The sequence below is a fragment of the Asterias rubens genome, chromosome 3, assembly GCF_902459465.1.
Source record: "Asterias rubens chromosome 3, eAstRub1.3, whole genome shotgun sequence".
In the NCBI taxonomy this organism is placed as follows: domain Eukaryota; kingdom Metazoa; phylum Echinodermata; class Asteroidea; order Forcipulatida; family Asteriidae; genus Asterias; species Asterias rubens.
The window spans coordinates 4,914,116-4,931,822 of NC_047064.1; the positions used below are offsets into that span (position 1 = coordinate 4,914,116).

Sequence of the window (17,707 nt, forward strand, 5' to 3'; positions counted from 1 at the left end):
TAGGCTGCTTTACTCTTTGTAAAATCGACCCCATGACATAAATACTCGACGGTATCGGGTATCTCCACTGCGTAGCCTATCCCCCTTCGCGCCCGCTCCAACATTATTTATATCCTGAAGAGATATAGGTTTGTGGAAACTTGAAGGAAACGAGAAATTAATTATTCCTGTTTTGAATGTTTCAACAAATTAGATCATCTTTAATGAAAATCTACAGCTGTCGAGCTTGTTCATAGTGTTTACGTTCAGCCAGCCCCGCAAGGTCATTCTTATTCTTCTTGCAAAATTTTGACAGGCGCACACAACAGCGCCCTCTGTAGTCAGACAGTTGAAAGTCAAAGTAAAAAGATGGCGGCGCCCACTAAACTCGGAAATTTGGCAGGGGATTCCACACTGTTTTTCTTGTGTGATATGCAGGAGAAATTCAAGCCCGCTATCCAGTTCTTCACAGAAATAGTTGAAGTGGCGAAAAGACTAGTAAGATTAACCAATCTGCCTTCTTCTTCTTGCATACGGCACTAATATTGTTTTCTTATTTCAACCAATCATTAATGATTATTATTTATTAATAAGATAATATATAATAATATTATATTTTGTCGCGGTTGTTTGTTATACGCAGGTAGGGTGGGGGGGGGGAGGTAATGTGATTTTTTTATATGACTTGGTAACAAGTATTGGAGAGCTGTTGATAGGGTAAAACATTGTGAGAAACGGCTCCCTCTGAGACTGAAGTAGCATAGATTTTGAGAAAGAGGTAATTTCTCACTAAATAAAATAGTAAAACTAAAAGACTTTTAGCTAGTACTAGAAGTCTTTTATATTGTGAAGAAAGCACACAAATTCGTCCAACAAGGCTGTTTTTCTCTGATCATTTTCTTGCAACTTCGATGACCAATTGAGCCCAAATTTTCACAGGCTTGTTATTTTATGCTTATGATGGGATACACCAAGTGGGAATACTGGTCTTTGACAATTACCAAAGGTGTACCTTCCCTTTAAATACAAAATTTGATTTGTCAATAATAGTCTTTAATCATCCGTTTCAATGCACTCATTTTCAGACTGAGACTTCCAGGATTTTGGAGATTCCACTGATCGTCACTGAGCAGGTAAGATTTTGTGCAGGGCTGAGATTAAATTTATTTGTATCAATCTTAATTTCTGAGCAAAGAGTTGTGTAACACTACAGTACAAATCACCGTGGTAACTCATTATAACACGAATCTAGGGTGTTGTGGCCGAACAGATAAGAGCACCGAACTCAATCAATGCTCTGGAGCTTTTGTCTAGCAGAGTGTGGTTTTGAATCCCGGTCGTGACACTTGTGTCCCTGAGCAAGACACTTGACTATAATTGCTTCTCTCCACCTAGGGGTAAATGAATGGGTACATGTGAGGGCAGAGATGGTTATTGTGATTGGTTAAGCAGAGTAGCCCATACTAATGTTGCACAGGCTGTATACTCCCCAGGGAGCTGTGATGCTTTAAGGAATTAATTAAAGCCATTGGACAATTTCGGTAAACAGTATTGTCCAAGTCCCACACTCCGTGTATCACAATTTCTATATAAAATAACAAACCTGTGAAAATTTAGGCTCAATCGGTCATCGGAGTCGGGAGAAAATAACGGGAAAACCCACCCTTGTTTCCGAACGATTCGCCGTGTCATGACAGGTGTTTAAAATAAGTCCGTAATTCTCAATATCGAGAATTTATATTGTTTTAATGTTTTCTCAAAAAGTAAAGAATTTCATGGAATAATATTTCAAGAGAAGTCTTTCACCATTACCTTCTGTAAACCCTGTCAGTTATTTGTAAATCTGTGAACTTTTAGTTTTTTTCTGTACCGAAAGTGTCCAATGGTTTTAAGGCCCAGTGACCAGGGGAAATAATGTCGGAAGCGCTTTGAGAAGCCCTTTGGGTTTGAAAAGTAAATATAAAAACTGGTTATTATTATTATCTAAATCCTTAGTGAAGTTTAGGCCATAAAGCACACCGTGATTAAATATGAACAGCAGATAATTACATATTTTTTTAAGACAAAGTTGGTTTTTCACATTGCTTTCCTAAATCTATAGTGTCTCCCATTTATTTGGTTCATTTATCAGGAACAGTATTGACATATTTTCCTCCAATATTCCTATGCAGTATCCAAAAGGCCTCGGGAGCACCGTGCCAGAACTGGACATTAAACACGCAGTGGGAGTCTTCCCCAAGACAAAGTTCTCGATGCTCTTGCCCCCTGTGGAGGAGGAACTGCAAAGGAGACCAAATGTGAAAGCAGTCGTTCTCTTTGGTATCGAGGTGAATAAAACATCCCACTCCCTACCCCAACTCTATTAGCCTTTTTGAGATATAGCGGACACTATAGCAGTGTACTGTTTGGTTTGGGTGTATGCATTACAAATTATTGACCCAAACCTAATAGTGTCGTATGTGTTGTGTCCACCCATCCACCATATCTCAAAGTGGCTTATTGTGCAGTAGCTGTGTGAAATGTGAGACTTCCTTTGTTCTATACATTTAAGAAAAAACCTTTTCTTCATGACTTTAAAGACAGTGGACACTATTGGTAATTGTCAAAGACTACTCTTCACAGTTGATGTATCACAACATATGCATAAAATAACAAAGCTGTGAAAATTTGAGCTCAATCGGTCGTCGAAATTGCGAGATAATGAAAGAAGAAAAAACCTTGTCACACGAAGTTGTGTGCGTTTAGATTGTTGATTTCGAAACCTCAAGTTCTAAATCTGATGAGGTCTTGAAATCAAATTCATGGAAAATTACTTCTTTCTCAAAAACTATGTCACTTCACAGGGAGCCATTTCTCACAATGTTTTATACCATCAACCTCTCCCCATTACTCGTCACCAAGTAAGGTTTTATGCTAATAATTATTTTGAGTAATTACCTATAGTGTCCACTGCCTTTAAATAACACTATGTGGACATTATGTAAGTCCACATAGTGTTTCGAGTCCCAACATTATGTGGACCTCTTTTGTTCTCAGGTCCACACTCTCTATGTAGCGTTAAAAAAAACACTTATCCTTATCCCATTCTACTTGATTAAAAAATAATTGCACCGATGTCATCCAAAGTCGAAATCCTTTCTGCAAAAGAAGTTTGCTGACAGTGACTATTCTATAATAGTCCAGTCAGTTTTCAATGATCTAATGACTGGAATCATTTGACTTCGTGGAGTCGCAGTAACAGGATTTGTTTTGTTTTATTTCAGGCTCATGTATGCGTTCAGCAGACTGCTCTTGATCTTCTTGCTAAGGGTTTAGACGTCCACGTTGTCGCTGATGCTTGCTCTTCTCGTAGCATGATGGATCGCCAGTTTGCTTATAAGGTATGTCAGCTTTCATTAATAATAAACCACAAAGGAAACTGCCTGGGTAAATTTTATATGATTTGGGTTTGAACAAAGAAAAATTGACTAGAACAGGATTCGAACCAACGACCTCCGGTCCTGTAGCTGAAAAGTTTTACTTGACCAGAATTTGTTTTATAAGAATCAAAATGAGTTGAACAAGCACTAGGAGAAGATCTAGTTAGATTTAATTTGTCTTATGTGTAACCGTACTTTGTTACTCAAGACAAAAGGATTTTATAATATTATCAGATTCATAAGCCAACATTTGTTCATGGAGCTATTTTCACAATGAGGCAGCCAATCATTATTCAATTGAAATACACATGACCACTGGACTGTTCTGCTCATGAGGTTACTGGACCAACACTAAAATCTTGGAGAGTCCTGCTCTTGTCCGACTGGGGCCACACAGGTAAACAGGCAGAAAAGAAACCGTTGAGCCAACCTGAATGTTAAGTTTCAGTTAGTAGAGGGCGTTTAAATTAATGTGAATCCTTCTCATTTAATTTTGTTTATCTTTGTAGAGATTACGACAGGCCGGAGCAATAATTACAACAAGCGAGGCAGTCATATTCCAACTGCTGGGAGACTCCAAACATCCCAAATTCAAAGAAGTGCAAGCCTTGGTAAAAACTGTTGCACCTGTGTCGGGTCTGGCGCCTAATTTATAGTTTTAAGTTTGGTATTACAACAAATAATGATTTTAATAATCCTTATTTTCCACTGTATAACTGAAGGCAATATTAACACAAGCCTATGTAATCAAAACACTGAAAAATTGTTTGTGAATAATATTTTTTAAATTTTTTTGTTGATGCGGTCTGGGTTTCAACCCTAGAACCCTAGCAAAGTCTATATCAACGGCTAAACAAAATTCAACTTATCCATAAGATTGCATAATAAGTCGCAAGGTTTTGGTTTGCCTGCAGAATTCCTGTCATAGAAGGAGATGCCAGGGTCACCTAGATCATCATAAATTGAATAAAAAGTAATTTATGAGTAAATTTGCACATTTTTGTTTTGTTGATTTGGGGTAATGTGTTAAACGCATTGTCCTCTGTTTCTAATATCCCTCGCCATTTGAACAAAACAAAAACAGCTTTGATTGCCAAGAAAATGTAAGATTGCCAAGAAAAGCATTAATTTCAGACTATTTTTATACTGAACCTATACGGATGAAATAATAATTCAGCTTTTCAAAAAAGCTCATGTTTGTTTTGTTAATGTTAAGTGATGCATCCTACCCATAGAGCTATATATAGTGACTAGAGCCCTAACTTGCTCTGCGTGTTGAAGCCACCCTAGGCGTAGACAATTTTTTTTAATTCGGCGTGTGCGCTTCCGTACGCAACCCATTCGTCCGCGCTACAAAAACCGTAAGTTTGACTTAATTGCCGTATAAAATTTCAAGCTTTTGTATTGGTTTCTACATAAACATGGATGCGCCCACACGGCTTCAAAACCTAAGTGCGTGTATAACGGGGTGTTAGCGCTCTAGTCAATATATATAGCTCTATGATCCTATCCAACTAGGTCCAATTGCATGGCTCTGTTTACCACAAAACCCTGCGATAAACAAGTCCTGTAAAGCACATCATTCTATGGAATTTAGGCGCAGAATTTCACTGTAAGCAGAGACATGAAATTGGAGTCTGGTATTTAAATTTCATTTGCACCGTGCTAAACATACAATTTAATAGGTTAGCAGGTATGTTTACTTTGTGTGCATGCAAACTCCTTGATGGTTAGTCAACACTGAATACAGTCAATAAAAACAGCAGTAAAAGACAAATACCTTTGTGTAATATAACAGAGTTTTATTCAAAGTAATGCTGAATATGGAAAAGGTTCATTGCGTTTACAAAATTTATTTCATTGGTTCTGTTTTAACAGATTTGATATCCAATCATACAAAGTTAACACACTTCCCAACCCAATCTTTGCTTTAATTAAAATGTTCAAGAATTATTCAAAACCTCCACAAAACATTACCATTTCATGGTTTAAATTAAGGCATATTGAGTAGTTAAAACAATTAGCACAAATCACACAACTTCAGCCTTTTCTTACAAGAATACTAAAAAAAGGGAAACTCCAATTTTTAATCAAAGTCTGAACAAATTCCATCTGATTCCCAAATTTCCTAGCTTGGGATTAAGACACTGGAAACATCAACATTCTAAATAAGTGTGTTTTCTGAAACAATCGATGTAGAGAATGCCGACCCTGTACATGTAAGTGAAACCAAACACCAGTCCCAAACACCAAACACCAGTCCCTTCGACACTGTTCAACAATTCCCAATTCATGATCCGACGTTAGTCAACGTTGGTCAACATTAGCTCACCAATCCAACAACACACTCCGCATGATGGCTGGACCAAGATAGCCTCTTCACTGGAGAAAGTAATCAGCCGCCTAGCTGAGATATATTCAGCAAGGTAAAGTGAATAAGCCACTTGCGGTCTCAAGCCAACTTCCCAAACTTATTGTTCCAGTGTTCTTGGGAGAGCCACTTCACTATCAGTTATTGCAGAACACATTCAACGCTCTCATCAATTCAAAGCCATTAGACGTGGACACAAAGCTCAACTATTTGATTCAATCTGTATCAGGAAAACCAAGACATGTTGTTGAGCACTATATGCTCATCAGAATTGAGGAACCGAACCAAAACGCCCTAGAGATGTGTTTTCTGATAGGTACAGCAACACTAGCTCCATCAGTACTGCGCTCACTTCAAAACTGGAGAAGTGGAGCAAGATACCACCAAGAGATGCCGTGGCATTGCGAGATTTCTCAAGACTTCATTGACAAGGTCAGTACTGCAAGACTCACAATACCCAGCCTTGGTATTCTTAATTCTTAATTTTTTATTTGGCCATTAAACAATTACAAACACAAGCAGACAGTATTCTGGTATTCAAAAAGAAAATGTTAAATGCATAGAGAAGTTAACCCATCATCTTGACTCCAAGTGGAGAGACAGCATTGTAAAATGGAGGTTCAAAAAGGCCAGCGTAGCTACCCTCAATTTAAATAATTTGCTTCATTCGTCCAAAGAACAGCCAATCAAGCAAATTTGCTGGAAGGCATCGCAAGGAGTAAGAACCCCCTCCCATATTGATGAGCAACCCCTCCCATATTGATGAGCAAGAGCAGTCTCCCCAGTAGGCCATCAACAGGTCATAATGCCATAATGCTAAGTCTTTCGCTATCCACAACCAATAGTATGGTGGGCCCCATGCATACTTGGAATAGGAATCATCACATTGAAAAGAGTGAATCATTAAGAAGGAAACTGCACAAAGACAGGAAGACTTGCTCCTTTCACGGAAGATTATGTTTTGGCTGCGCATCCAATAATGAGCTCCATGCCAAATCGACGAAAGAGTGAAGTATGTTAAGGTAGTCATCTTACATGTCTCAATCTTAAAGACTCCAGTCATGAACTGTCATCGAGTTCTCAAGATGAGGAGGGAAGGGTTGTAAAATATGAAACTTCACATTGCAGAAGAATAATCTACAAGGACAGGAAGATACTCTTCTTTCACAGCAAAGATAAGAAGACATTATTCTTTCAGAGAAGATTATGTATGGGCTGCATATCCAGTGAAGAAAACCAAGCTAAAGGAAGTCTGGACAGACAGGGTGTGAATGGATTTATTTTTAAATCCTTGTCGTTGTTTCTTGTGCAATATTTGTATCTATCTTGTGTAACTTTTTTTATATTTGTGGTGCTTTGTTTAACTCGTACGAGCAATGTGATCTGTTCTTTTTGGTGATTAATCAAGTTTCTTATGTCTTCTTATGTCTAATGAAAGTGTGAAACACGTTCAGGTAGTCATCTTACAAGCCTCAATCAAAGCAAATCGAGTGGTAAACAACAGCCAGTTATGTCTCAAGAAGAGGAGGTAAAGGTTGTTAAGGACGAAAGTACGTCACACTTCCCAAGGGTCTGTGTCCGTCCTCATCAGTTAAGGTGATCACTGTATGATCATCCCTGTGATAGTTGTTCGTCCAAAGAACAACCCTACTAAAGAGTCCCTTGAGTATGCAGTTCTCGATGATCAGTCTAACAGCTGTTTCGTGAGCGAGAGTCTTTGTGATCGTCTTAATATTCAAGGACCAGAGACTCGGCTGCTGCTGACGACCATGCAAGAGTGCAATGCATGTATTACAAGCAACAGAATTATCGGTTAAGAAATGCTCGACATCTCAAGAGAACATGCCGTCAACCTCCCTGTCTACTTCAAGCGCGATGAGATCCCTGTGCCAAATTTTCCCAAATTCCAAAGTCTGATGTAGTCAAGCAGTGGTACCATCTGGAGTCTAAAGCACAGAAACTTATGCTGTATAATCCCAACATGAAGATTTCTCGGTTAAGAAGTGTTCGACATCTCAAGAGAACATGCCGTCAACCTCCCTGTCTACTTCAAGCGCGATGAGATCCCTATGCCAAATTTTCCCAAATTCCAAAGTCTGATGTAGTCAAGCAGTGGTACCATCTGGAGCCTATAGCCCAACAACTCATACCGTATAATACAAATATGAAGATTTCCCTGCTGATAGGCAGTAACTGCCCCAGAGTACTCCGTCCCAGAGGAATCATCGCGGGAGGAGAGGATGAGCCGTATGGTCAGAAATCACTACCAGGTTGGGGTGTAATTGGCCGTGTGTGTAAATCTCCTCAGGTACAAGATGATGGTGTCTGCAACAAGATGGTCTCATCTAAAGCCTACCCTCACTTCGTGTATGACACAAAAGTTGAAGAAGTATTTGATGCAAAGAAAATAATGCGAGTTCTGGAATCAGATTTCCAGATGAGTGTTAAAAACAAGCCATACTCTGTGGAAGATGCAAAAACCATAAAACAAATTGAGACTGGATCCAAGAAGAAACAAGATAGACATTACAAGATGCCTCTACCCCATGAAACCATGTGTGTCCCTTTCCTACAACAGAGCACTCACTAGCCGAGAAATGATGGCAGAAGCTAGCAGCAAGGTTCAAGAAATAGTGAGAATTTATGACAGCATCTTAAAGCAAACGATCAAATTTCTTTGAAGATTATTGTGCTTTCAAGAAAGATGTCATCCACTGAGCTTTCTTTTAGTTTAAGATGACAAGATAAACTACGTTCTTCATAAAGGTGTTTAAGTACCCCAAGGCAGCACACCCAATGTAAGACCACAAAAAGATATTTCCGTTGTTTTACAAGGCACTTATTTTGCATCATTAATGTGTTTTTAAAGTCTAGAACTTCATGAAATAAGGCACTCGCAATGACGAAACTGTTCCATCTAGATTAAAAATCAAGAGTTGTAAGATGCAGCATCTAACTGAAGGAAAAGGAAAACTTGCCCTCTCATAGATGAAATTCCAGGACTTTTATGACAAATCTGTGAGAGCTGCATCAAAAAAGACCACCAAATGGCAAAAAGAACTGCAAATTTACCAACTGAACCAATAAATTGTTTTCTAGTCATAACAAAGTGTGTTTGAATGTATCACTTTGGGTTACAATTTGATAAAAAAAGAAAAAATTGTTATCAAAAATGTTGAGATTTTGTTTTAATATATCACCTCACCAAAAGGTATAATGGAAGTTTTTTCAACAAATTTATTAACGAAAAAAAAAAAAAACACAAACAAAATAATATCAAAATATTTCAATTTCTATAAAAATTCAAAATGAAATTGGCCCAGTGCTCCATTTGAATCTCATTCCTAGGAATACCAGGGCCCAATTTCATAGCGCTGCTTAAATTTGCCTGCTTACTGTAGCAGAAAAATTTGCTTAAGCCTTAGCGTATTTCACAGGTTAGCAGAAAAGTTAGGCGGCCATATTGCGTGTTTACCGTGGATTTGCATTGTGGCGTCGTTTATTTTCGTGCGGTAAGCACCGGAAGGTTAGCATGCCTTTTCATGTGCTTCCGGTTAGCAGTGCTAAGAAATAGAAATTGCTAAGTAAGCACAACATCGGCCGCTAAGCAGGGCTATGAAATTGGGCCCTGATCAACTAGTCATTGGTCTAAACATTAAGTCATGCAAAAATTCATATAAATTTAACCAAAATAACTAACATATTATACAATGCTGATATTTCAAAATTGCATATTTACGTTGATCTGAGAGAATTAAAACGCTTCAAACTTTAAACCACATCATTTTAAATATTTGTTTCTTAATTTGATTAGTCGATAACATATAAATATAAACCCATAAACTTATTCATGTCTAGATTTGAAAATATATATAATAAAACATACAAAATGTAAATGTAATTGTAGAAATAAGGCACTAGTTAATAATGGAAGCATTTTATAGGTTGTCCATGGTTTTGTGAGAAAATAAAACAATAATTTTCTCCAAGGTTTTGCCCCAAGTTCACAAAACACTATTAAAATTACTGTTTTAGATTAATTGATCATATAAAAGCACACCGCTGTGTTTACTACAATGTACAAAATAAGGCACAGGGCCTGAGGTCCTGCAGGCTGGTCTACAATTTGTAAACTGACTTCAAACTTCCATCACACTTTATTGGAAAGTAAAACTTTAGGAAGCGCAATATTGTGCAAACGTACATTCTACAAAGAACAGGACTGGCATATTAAATCTCTTACTACAGCGACACACACAGTCTCAAATTAAATGCACCACTATTCATAAAGAGTATAATGCAAAAGTATGGTACATCTTATATACAATATTGGATTTTAGGCATTGCATGGTTGCAATAACACCATGTGGGTGTTTACTAGCTCAAGCTTGCGCTCAGCTTCTGACAATACACGCCTAACCGAACACCCAACCATCAGAACACTCTCATCTGCTCACAACCGGACTTTCTCCTTTATTGCTCCCCGAATATGGAACAACCTCCCAGTGCGCATCAGAAATTGTTACTCTTTGCCTTTGTTCAAAAAATCTGTCAAAACTCACTTGTATCAGATGTAATTTGTTGTATTTATAGTTCCTTTGGTTTTGCTCTTTTCAGCGCTTTGATCTTGATGTAAAGGCGCTTTGTAAATATTTAGTTGTATGTTGTACATGTATGTACTAGCTTTTTATTCTACTAACTGCGGAGTAGAATTTGGGTGACTTCTTTTATTATTATTTTTCTGGACAGAAGGTAGGATATTGACCATGACTACTTTTTATAATTATAATGTAAACCTTTGAAGCAACAAACTAGACTTTAGACTGACAGACTACTCTAAATCATGTCAAACATCAGCAAGTACAAAAGTGCTATGGTCCTATAAGTTGGGCGTGAACCTTGGTCCATTGAGGCAGCTTGGGAACCTACAACAACAACCACACAATTTTGGTCTTGAGGGGGACAGGAACCTTGGTCCAGTGACATGACCGAGGTGGCTTACATGGGAAGAACCACTACCTAGCTACCGGGCAATTGAGGTAGTCTAGTTGGTAAGACGCCGCTCTAGAATTGCAAGGGTCGTGGGTTCGAAATCCCACCTGAGTAATAGGCATGTGATATTTTTTCACAGGACTCAGGAAAGTACTGAATATTCAGTGCGTGCTATCCCACATATCGGTGTATGGGTAAAAATAAAAATTAATACCTTAATATAGTTGAAACAAATCAGTTTCTGCAGATTTACAGAAAATTCAGCCAAACCTGCATGTACATGGTTAGGAACGGGAACGGACAACCACTAAAATACACTTACATTTGGTCTTGAGAGGGATGTGAACCTGGGTCAAATGCATAAAAGGCATGGGAAAAACCTCATGAAAACTTTATCTCTAGCCTCAACAAACCAAGATTTACACACAAAAAAAGTGTGAGTTTGCCGAGTTAGATGAATGAGTTATTACACACAATTTACAAACATCAGCCCTGCGACAGTGAACCATTCGAATATAACATTTTAAAAGCCTCACAGACTGACCATCCCCAAACTCCAGCAAAAATACACGTCAAAAAGCAAAATGTCAAACATGTTTAAAATAATTGTACATGGTTGTTATCGCCATTCAGTTCAGTTTACCTAACTAGGTACAAAATCATCTTGAAACTGGAAGACATTGATTTGTAAAAAAAACAATTGTCAATACTTACAAAAATCCTTCAAAGTGCCGATCGTAAGATCAGTTAAAGAATGGTTTATGCTATTTCTTACCCCATGTCAAAATCTGTTTACACAGGTGTGTTCAATAACTTTACATCACAGCCAAAAATCTAAAGTCATACTTACAGCGTTTACAGACCTCAATACTTCATGAGCTTTTGACTCTTAAGAAGAAAAGAAACCATGCAAATCCTTTCGCTCAAATTTTTTGAATAAATCAAATTTTGTCAAATGATACAAGAAACCTGATCAACTCAGTTCTCTGGCCATTTGCTAAACATTACTAGCAGTACATAAATGTACAGTCAGTCTTAGAAATGCACCTCAAAAATTGTAAACATTTTAGAGGTGCGGTAAGAAAAACGCAAGTAAGCTTCCCTGATGTGCCAACACATTCTTTGTAATCCAAGCAATCACACATCATGCTATAATGTATCCAATATTTACTTGCCTTCTTCTCTGCAAACAATTAAAATTGTACAATATAATTGACAACTAACATGATCAAATAAATATCCAATCCCTTAAATTTTAAAATATAAAAAAGTTGAATTCAAGACAAAACCCTCCTACTCTCTTTGCCAGCGAACGAGTTGACCGACCATTCAAAACCACTCAACTGCATGGCTTTTGTATGGCAGAGCAACAATACACAGGGGGATGCTTGTGTACTGTACTCAGATGCTTGATGCCAAATAGCATACTGGAGTAGTGTGTCTATCCTTCAAAACCATACGACCTGAATGTTCAGACAGTAGGAGGGTTACAGAACCCGATACCTCACATGCCAGCATGATCGATGTTCAAATTACTTTACACTCACTGTACCTGTTTGTATATCGCCTCCTTCCCCGAGAGCTTAAAGGCAGCTTTGTCACGTAGCGTTGTGATGGTTACCCTTCATCACATAACCAGGCAACTGGAGTCATCCTTCCCCTTGGCTTTGCTGGACATGTTAGGCGTCGATTCCTCGGCCTGACTTCGGCTCTCCAAGAGGTCCTGGTCCGTCTTGGACTCCTTCAGGCCGTATTTCTCTCTCATCTTGTTGCGCTCCTTCGCTCGTTCTGCTTTCTTCTTGAGCTGGGCTTCGTCCCGCTTCGCTCTGAGGAAAATTATTAACTTTTTAGTCAATCAAATTTAATTATCATATGGAAACTTATACAGCCGGTCAAGGCATAGACTTTTGTTTGTTTTAAACAAACTTACAAGGCTCTCTGGAGAGGGGGTGCTCTAACAAAGTTGTCTTAATCTCCTCAAAAGATACTTTCCTATTTATGCTCTCAAGTCATAGAGTCTGATAAATAATCAATTCTGTTAACATCAAAGTGTACCCATGTGAAAGATCTCTTCTCTAAGTGCTTGTTAAATTCATTTAGATTCTGGTCTTGTAAAATAACTTCCAGTTCTGTAAATATTTGAGCTTCCAAGCCCTACAGTCTTGTGAATTTACCGCTTAATTTGAGCCATGAGATATTCTTCAGAACTTTTGTGACGCTCCAAAAAAAGTCTGTTCATGAAATGAAACCAATAGGCCTACCTTGGCGTAAACATTTTCTGTCCTGAAGTAGTGACGGAATCCCCCTCCTCCCCCACCCCTCCCACAAATGAAAAAAAGGTTCTTACTTGTCTCTGGCCATCTTGTCCTCATCTTCTTGTTCCTTCTTGTAGTCATAAGGAGCATCTTCTTTGTCTTCTCCAGACAAACCGATTGTCTTGGTGAGGCTGGACACTTGGTTTTTCACCAGAGACTTCCCTACTAGATCCATGATTCAAGTAATAAGATCTGATGGCCAAGATGGTGAAATGAATCAAAGTGTTAGCTATGACCTCAAAATAATGAATTGTATGAAATGGATAAATTTAAACTTTTTTAAGATTGTGTGTTATTATCATGTTGACCAAGCTTGCGTGCAAGTACGTAAAATATATGCAAAGTAGGCCTACATACTAAACAATGAATTAACAGTAATTATATACAGGGCCAAAAAGCAAGGGTTTAACTCCCTGAAAAAGAAACAATAACACTGAAAACAAATACAAAGCAAAAGAAATGAAACATCATTTAATTAAAATAGTACAAGATGCTCACGATTGCGAGAAAACAAAGATATGAAACAGGTTATACCAATTACTAGGCCTATATACAAAAACTGAAAAGCTACAATAATAAATACAAATAAACAAAGACGGTTCAAAGAAAAGTCATTGATAGCAATGAAATACGATTTTACGTTTTGTCAATCCAAAGAAGATAAAAATAGCATGAAAGAGGTTCTCACATCAGCGTTAACCCTCCTACTGTCTGACCAATCATTAGCATCTGCTGTTGTTATAGTGGTAAATGCACAGTAAACACCATGTTTAATGTATTGTAAATGCACTAGCTTCTGCACATGGCTGTGCCAACCCATGCGACTTAGTGCAGCTTACTAGTTTTCAAACTGGTGTTAAATTTCTCGGAAATATAACTTTACAGGAAAGAGTAGGAGGGAATTCCCTTTTACTCATATGTTTAATTGTGGTTGCTTTTGGTTTCTGATAGTGGAAGGTTCAGATTACTAAACATGGGTTTTTATTTTTGATTTATTTCTTCTTTACCCTGGGGAAACCTCTCAGTGAAACACTGTTTTCCAGAGAAACACTGTTTTTCAGAGGTGCCCAGCAACTACAAACACATAAAAATTTCATGGAAACATTAGAAGTATATCAGGCCTGGAATTACACGAAGGATACGGAGGCCATAGCCGTCGTTGCCCCTGGTCTTGGCTGTGGTGCCCTTTAAAACTTTCCCATTGACTTTAAGATTGTTCAATGGAAGTGCCCTTTGCAAAAAGAAATATGGCCTTGCACTTTCTTCACGTTCAAAAATGAAATTCCAGGCCTAGGCTCGATTTCACAAAGCAATAAAATCCATCGTAAGACAAATTTTCAGTGTCACCATAGTGATTTGCATTGTGACATCACACTTTACTAAGCAACTGCGACTGATTTGCAGTTCTATCAATTTTAGCTCTTTGTGAAATCGACCCCAGGTATAAGCCTGGTATAAGGGAGTTTTTGTAAAGCAATACTCCCATTGGAAATTCCCTTGCCATGCCCCTCTGTACCGGAATACAGAGTCAGAAATGTTTGAACGATTGTACCTACCTTTACAGTCAATGCAAGTTTGGTAAAATCAACCTTGCCGTAAAGTAGATCAGCAAGGTAAAGTTCTCATGTGAGAGTTGACAATCAAAGCTGAAGCTGCAAAAAAAGAGATAATGTTTCATGAAATATTTTTCCAAAAATTAAATGGTCCAAAGAGTTACTTAATGTTACATCATATAGACAATGTGACCTCTGACGTCACTTGAAAACCATAACATGATTCGCGCACATACTGCAGAGCAAAACCTTTGCTTTTTTGGCACCCAGCTAGAAAGCATACGCATTCTTATCATGACTACACATCTTACAGTGTTTTGTCAACAGAGGGCGGTTAGAATGTAAACATAGGTAACATCATCTATAGTCCCAACGACTCATTTGACTTTTAAAATCCAATTGACTTTTCTGTCAACCAATAAGTTGACCCCCTTAACATCTTCACAAACAGAATAGAATTACGTCACATACTAATAACAACAATATCTCATTACTGCTCCAGACTTCCCCTTCAATATCTTGTGTCACAACTAACAAGTGTCCATGGCCCAATTTCATGGCTCTGCTTACCGCCGAATTCTGCACTTACGATCACAATGCCCTGCTTATGTGCAAGTGCCCGTAAGCACAGAGTTCCTAGCTTCTGTAACTCACTGTAAGCGCCGATTCTGTGCTTACGGTAAGGCAGAGCCATATAATAAGTGGGCCCAGGCATGGCTCGATTTCTCAAAGCACTGAGATTCATCTAAAAGCTCTGAAATGTCAATATTGATCTAGGGAATATTAAAACCAAGCCGGCAACATTATGTCTCTCATTCAAATTTCAAACATTGGTTTAACGTCTATCACTATGAATTGCACAAATCAAGAAATATTGCGATTCAGTAAAAGATGACATTACTTTTGCTGTCCGGAAGAGCCAAAAGAAACAAAAACAAAATCAAACAAAAGTAAACATTTTCTAATGGCCTTGGAAAATCTGTGGCAGATTCAATGACAAAGTGGTCTTTCTTTTGTCTTGACCTCTAAACAACAATAAAAATGTCACATTTTATTTGCCCTCAAAACAAGGCAAGTACAACATACCAGCATTTTTAAAGGTGTTAAATGGCATTGTAAAGCACTTTCAGAGTGACAGAGTCATGAAAATGCAACCATGCACCAGAGTCGTTTGGGATTCCGTGGTTTGATTAGTTTGAACCATTGCGCTATGTTTGAACTCCATGGTTGTAACTAACATTTAACCCTGATTCCATGGGCAGCACAGGTCAATTTTTTTGTCTGACTCTGATCTGAGGTATAACCAGAAGGTGTCCACCCCACCCCCCCCCCACCTCACCCCACGAATCAATTCAGTTCTATCATCATAATATGTGTTATTATGTGCTACGCCCTTATATATAATGGAATAATTTGATATTTTTGATCAAGATTTGTGAACAGAAGCTAATCAATGTCAAGTAAAGCAAATGTTTATTCCGATCCTCCATGATCAACAAGCAAATCTCAACAATTACAAAAACAAAACAAAAGTTACAAATGAAACTTTAAATAGAACTTTGATTAAGTAAACCAAATCCTTAACGTCATCAATAACTTTGATATCAGGTGGTCATTTTGTTCACGTCCACGTTTTTCATTATAGAAAACCAAATATTACAGAATATGTCCCTGCAGTTGAACCTAAACTCACCTGTCAACCTGTTGCATACGCCTTCTTTCTCTTGTTATGTGTAGTGTGGGGTGCAGTGAGCGAGACCGAACGTGTCCGTCCGTCGTATGTTTTGCACATGCGTGCGAAATACTGTGAGCAATCTCTGAAGATGGCCTTTTTCGAATTCGCGCAAGCTGCCATTTTAAGGCCGTGTCCGAAACGACGACTTCGGCTACAGCTACGTCTAGATCAGCGCGTCTACCAGTGTTGAAGAATAGGCAGACGCACGCAATCTAGCCGTAGCTGTAGCCGAAGTCGCCGTTTCGGACACGGCCTTACAGCGCAAAATTTATAATTGGGTTGCGCGAATTCAAAAAGACCATCTTCAAAGATTGCGCCCAACTTGCACTAATAAGTATCCGAAGTAATAATCACTGCTTGCACTAAAACAAACTGGCAGCAACAGTCATCCCACTTCCCGCTTATGACTCTTCCCACGTCGACCAAGGGCGTTTAAATTACGGCAAGGACGGTTTTTCACGGGGGCGGACACAACTGCATATGCAAATGTGTCCGGGCGGACACAATTGCATTAAGCTGCAGCGTCCAGGCGGACACGTTTGCATATATGCAATAATGTCCTCCGGATAGTATTGAATGGAGTAATTGCATGCGACACCGGTACGCAATGGCATGGGTACGAGTTGACTGTGGCCGAGTTGACCTGTATGAAGAATTCGGATCATATGGTTCTCAAGTCAACTTGTACCCTATTCAACTTGTTACAAACTAAACTCGTCCCCATGTCAACTCGTCCCCAAGTGAACTCGTCCCCAAGTCTACTCAGTCTACCCCAAGTCAAATCATTATTCAAGTGAACTCGTACCCAAGAAAATTCGTACTCGAGTCAACTTGTGGCGAGTGAGCTCGTACCTAGATGAACTCGGCATTGTTAACAATTAGTGGAAATTTTACACTGTCAATTTTTAGGTGATGTTTTCTTAAAAAAACTTCGTTCAGGAAATTAATATGAATCTGCTTTTTTATTTTGTATGAAACTGTGGGATTTTTTCCGGAGGCCTCAACCCCTTTTGAGTTGATTAATTTATCAAAGTTATTTTATTTATTAAATGTTAAGAATTTAGAGAAACTCCATTTACGGTTAGTACGAATAACCGAATCAGTTTTTATCAACATGTGTTATTTAAACGTGGGTTTGGGGAGGCCGCCTTCCCAAAACGGGAAAAGACGTGCCACAAACATCTCCTCTGCACTACAATGTACGTTTAGTAGCCGGTACGCTACGACATGGGTACGAGTTGACTGTGGCACGAGTTGACCTGTAGGAAGAATTCGGATCATATGGTACTCAAGTCAACTCGTACCCTATACAACTTGTAACAAAATAAACTCGTCCCCTTGTC

The 17,707-nt window shown here is 38.5% G+C and overlaps 2 protein-coding genes across 2 annotated transcripts; one reads left to right on the forward strand and one right to left on the reverse strand.

The window, feature by feature from the left end:
* The first annotated feature begins 334 nt into the window (after positions 1–334).
* On the forward strand, positions 335–4,859 carry LOC117288082 (isochorismatase domain-containing protein 1-like). The gene is made up of 5 exons (XM_033768782.1): positions 335–477; positions 1,065–1,112; positions 2,151–2,306; positions 3,243–3,359; positions 3,908–4,859. Exons 1-5 carry the CDS (start codon positions 349–351, stop codon positions 4,052–4,054), a joined length of 597 nt encoding a protein of 198 aa, XP_033624673.1. The 5' UTR covers positions 335–348; the 3' UTR covers positions 4,055–4,859.
* Positions 4,860–10,910: 6,051 nt separating this feature from the next.
* Positions 10,911–16,366, reverse strand: LOC117287929 (complexin-4-like). Its single transcript, XM_033768565.1, has 4 exons — positions 16,323–16,366; positions 14,633–14,728; positions 13,109–13,268; positions 10,911–12,587 (listed from the first exon to the last, which is right to left on the reverse strand). The coding sequence occupies exons 3-4, from the start codon at positions 13,249–13,251 to the stop codon at positions 12,389–12,391; spliced, it is 342 nt and encodes a 113-aa protein (XP_033624456.1). The 5' UTR covers positions 13,252–13,268; positions 14,633–14,728; positions 16,323–16,366; the 3' UTR covers positions 10,911–12,388.
* Between the last annotated feature and the right edge of the window lie 1,341 nt (positions 16,367–17,707).

Bases quoted from the DNA above. Each gene is read 5' to 3' on its own strand.
- LOC117288082 (XM_033768782.1), top strand. From the start codon at position 349: ATGGCGGCGCCCACTAAACTCGGAAATTTGGCAGGGGATTCCACACTG. The intron at 478-1,064 runs GTAAGATTAACC...ACTCATTTTCAG, and splicing joins TTGAAGTGGCGAAAAGACTA to ACTGAGACTTCCAGGATTTT. The intron at 3,360-3,907 runs GTATGTCAGCTT...TTATCTTTGTAG, and splicing joins ATCGCCAGTTTGCTTATAAG to AGATTACGACAGGCCGGAGC.
- LOC117287929 (XM_033768565.1), bottom strand. From the start codon at position 13,251: ATGGATCTAGTAGGGAAGTCTCTGGTGAAAAACCAAGTGTCCAGCCTC. The intron at 12,588-13,108 runs GTAAGAACCTTT...AATTTTCCTCAG, and splicing joins GACAAGATGGCCAGAGACAA to AGCGAAGCGGGACGAAGCCC.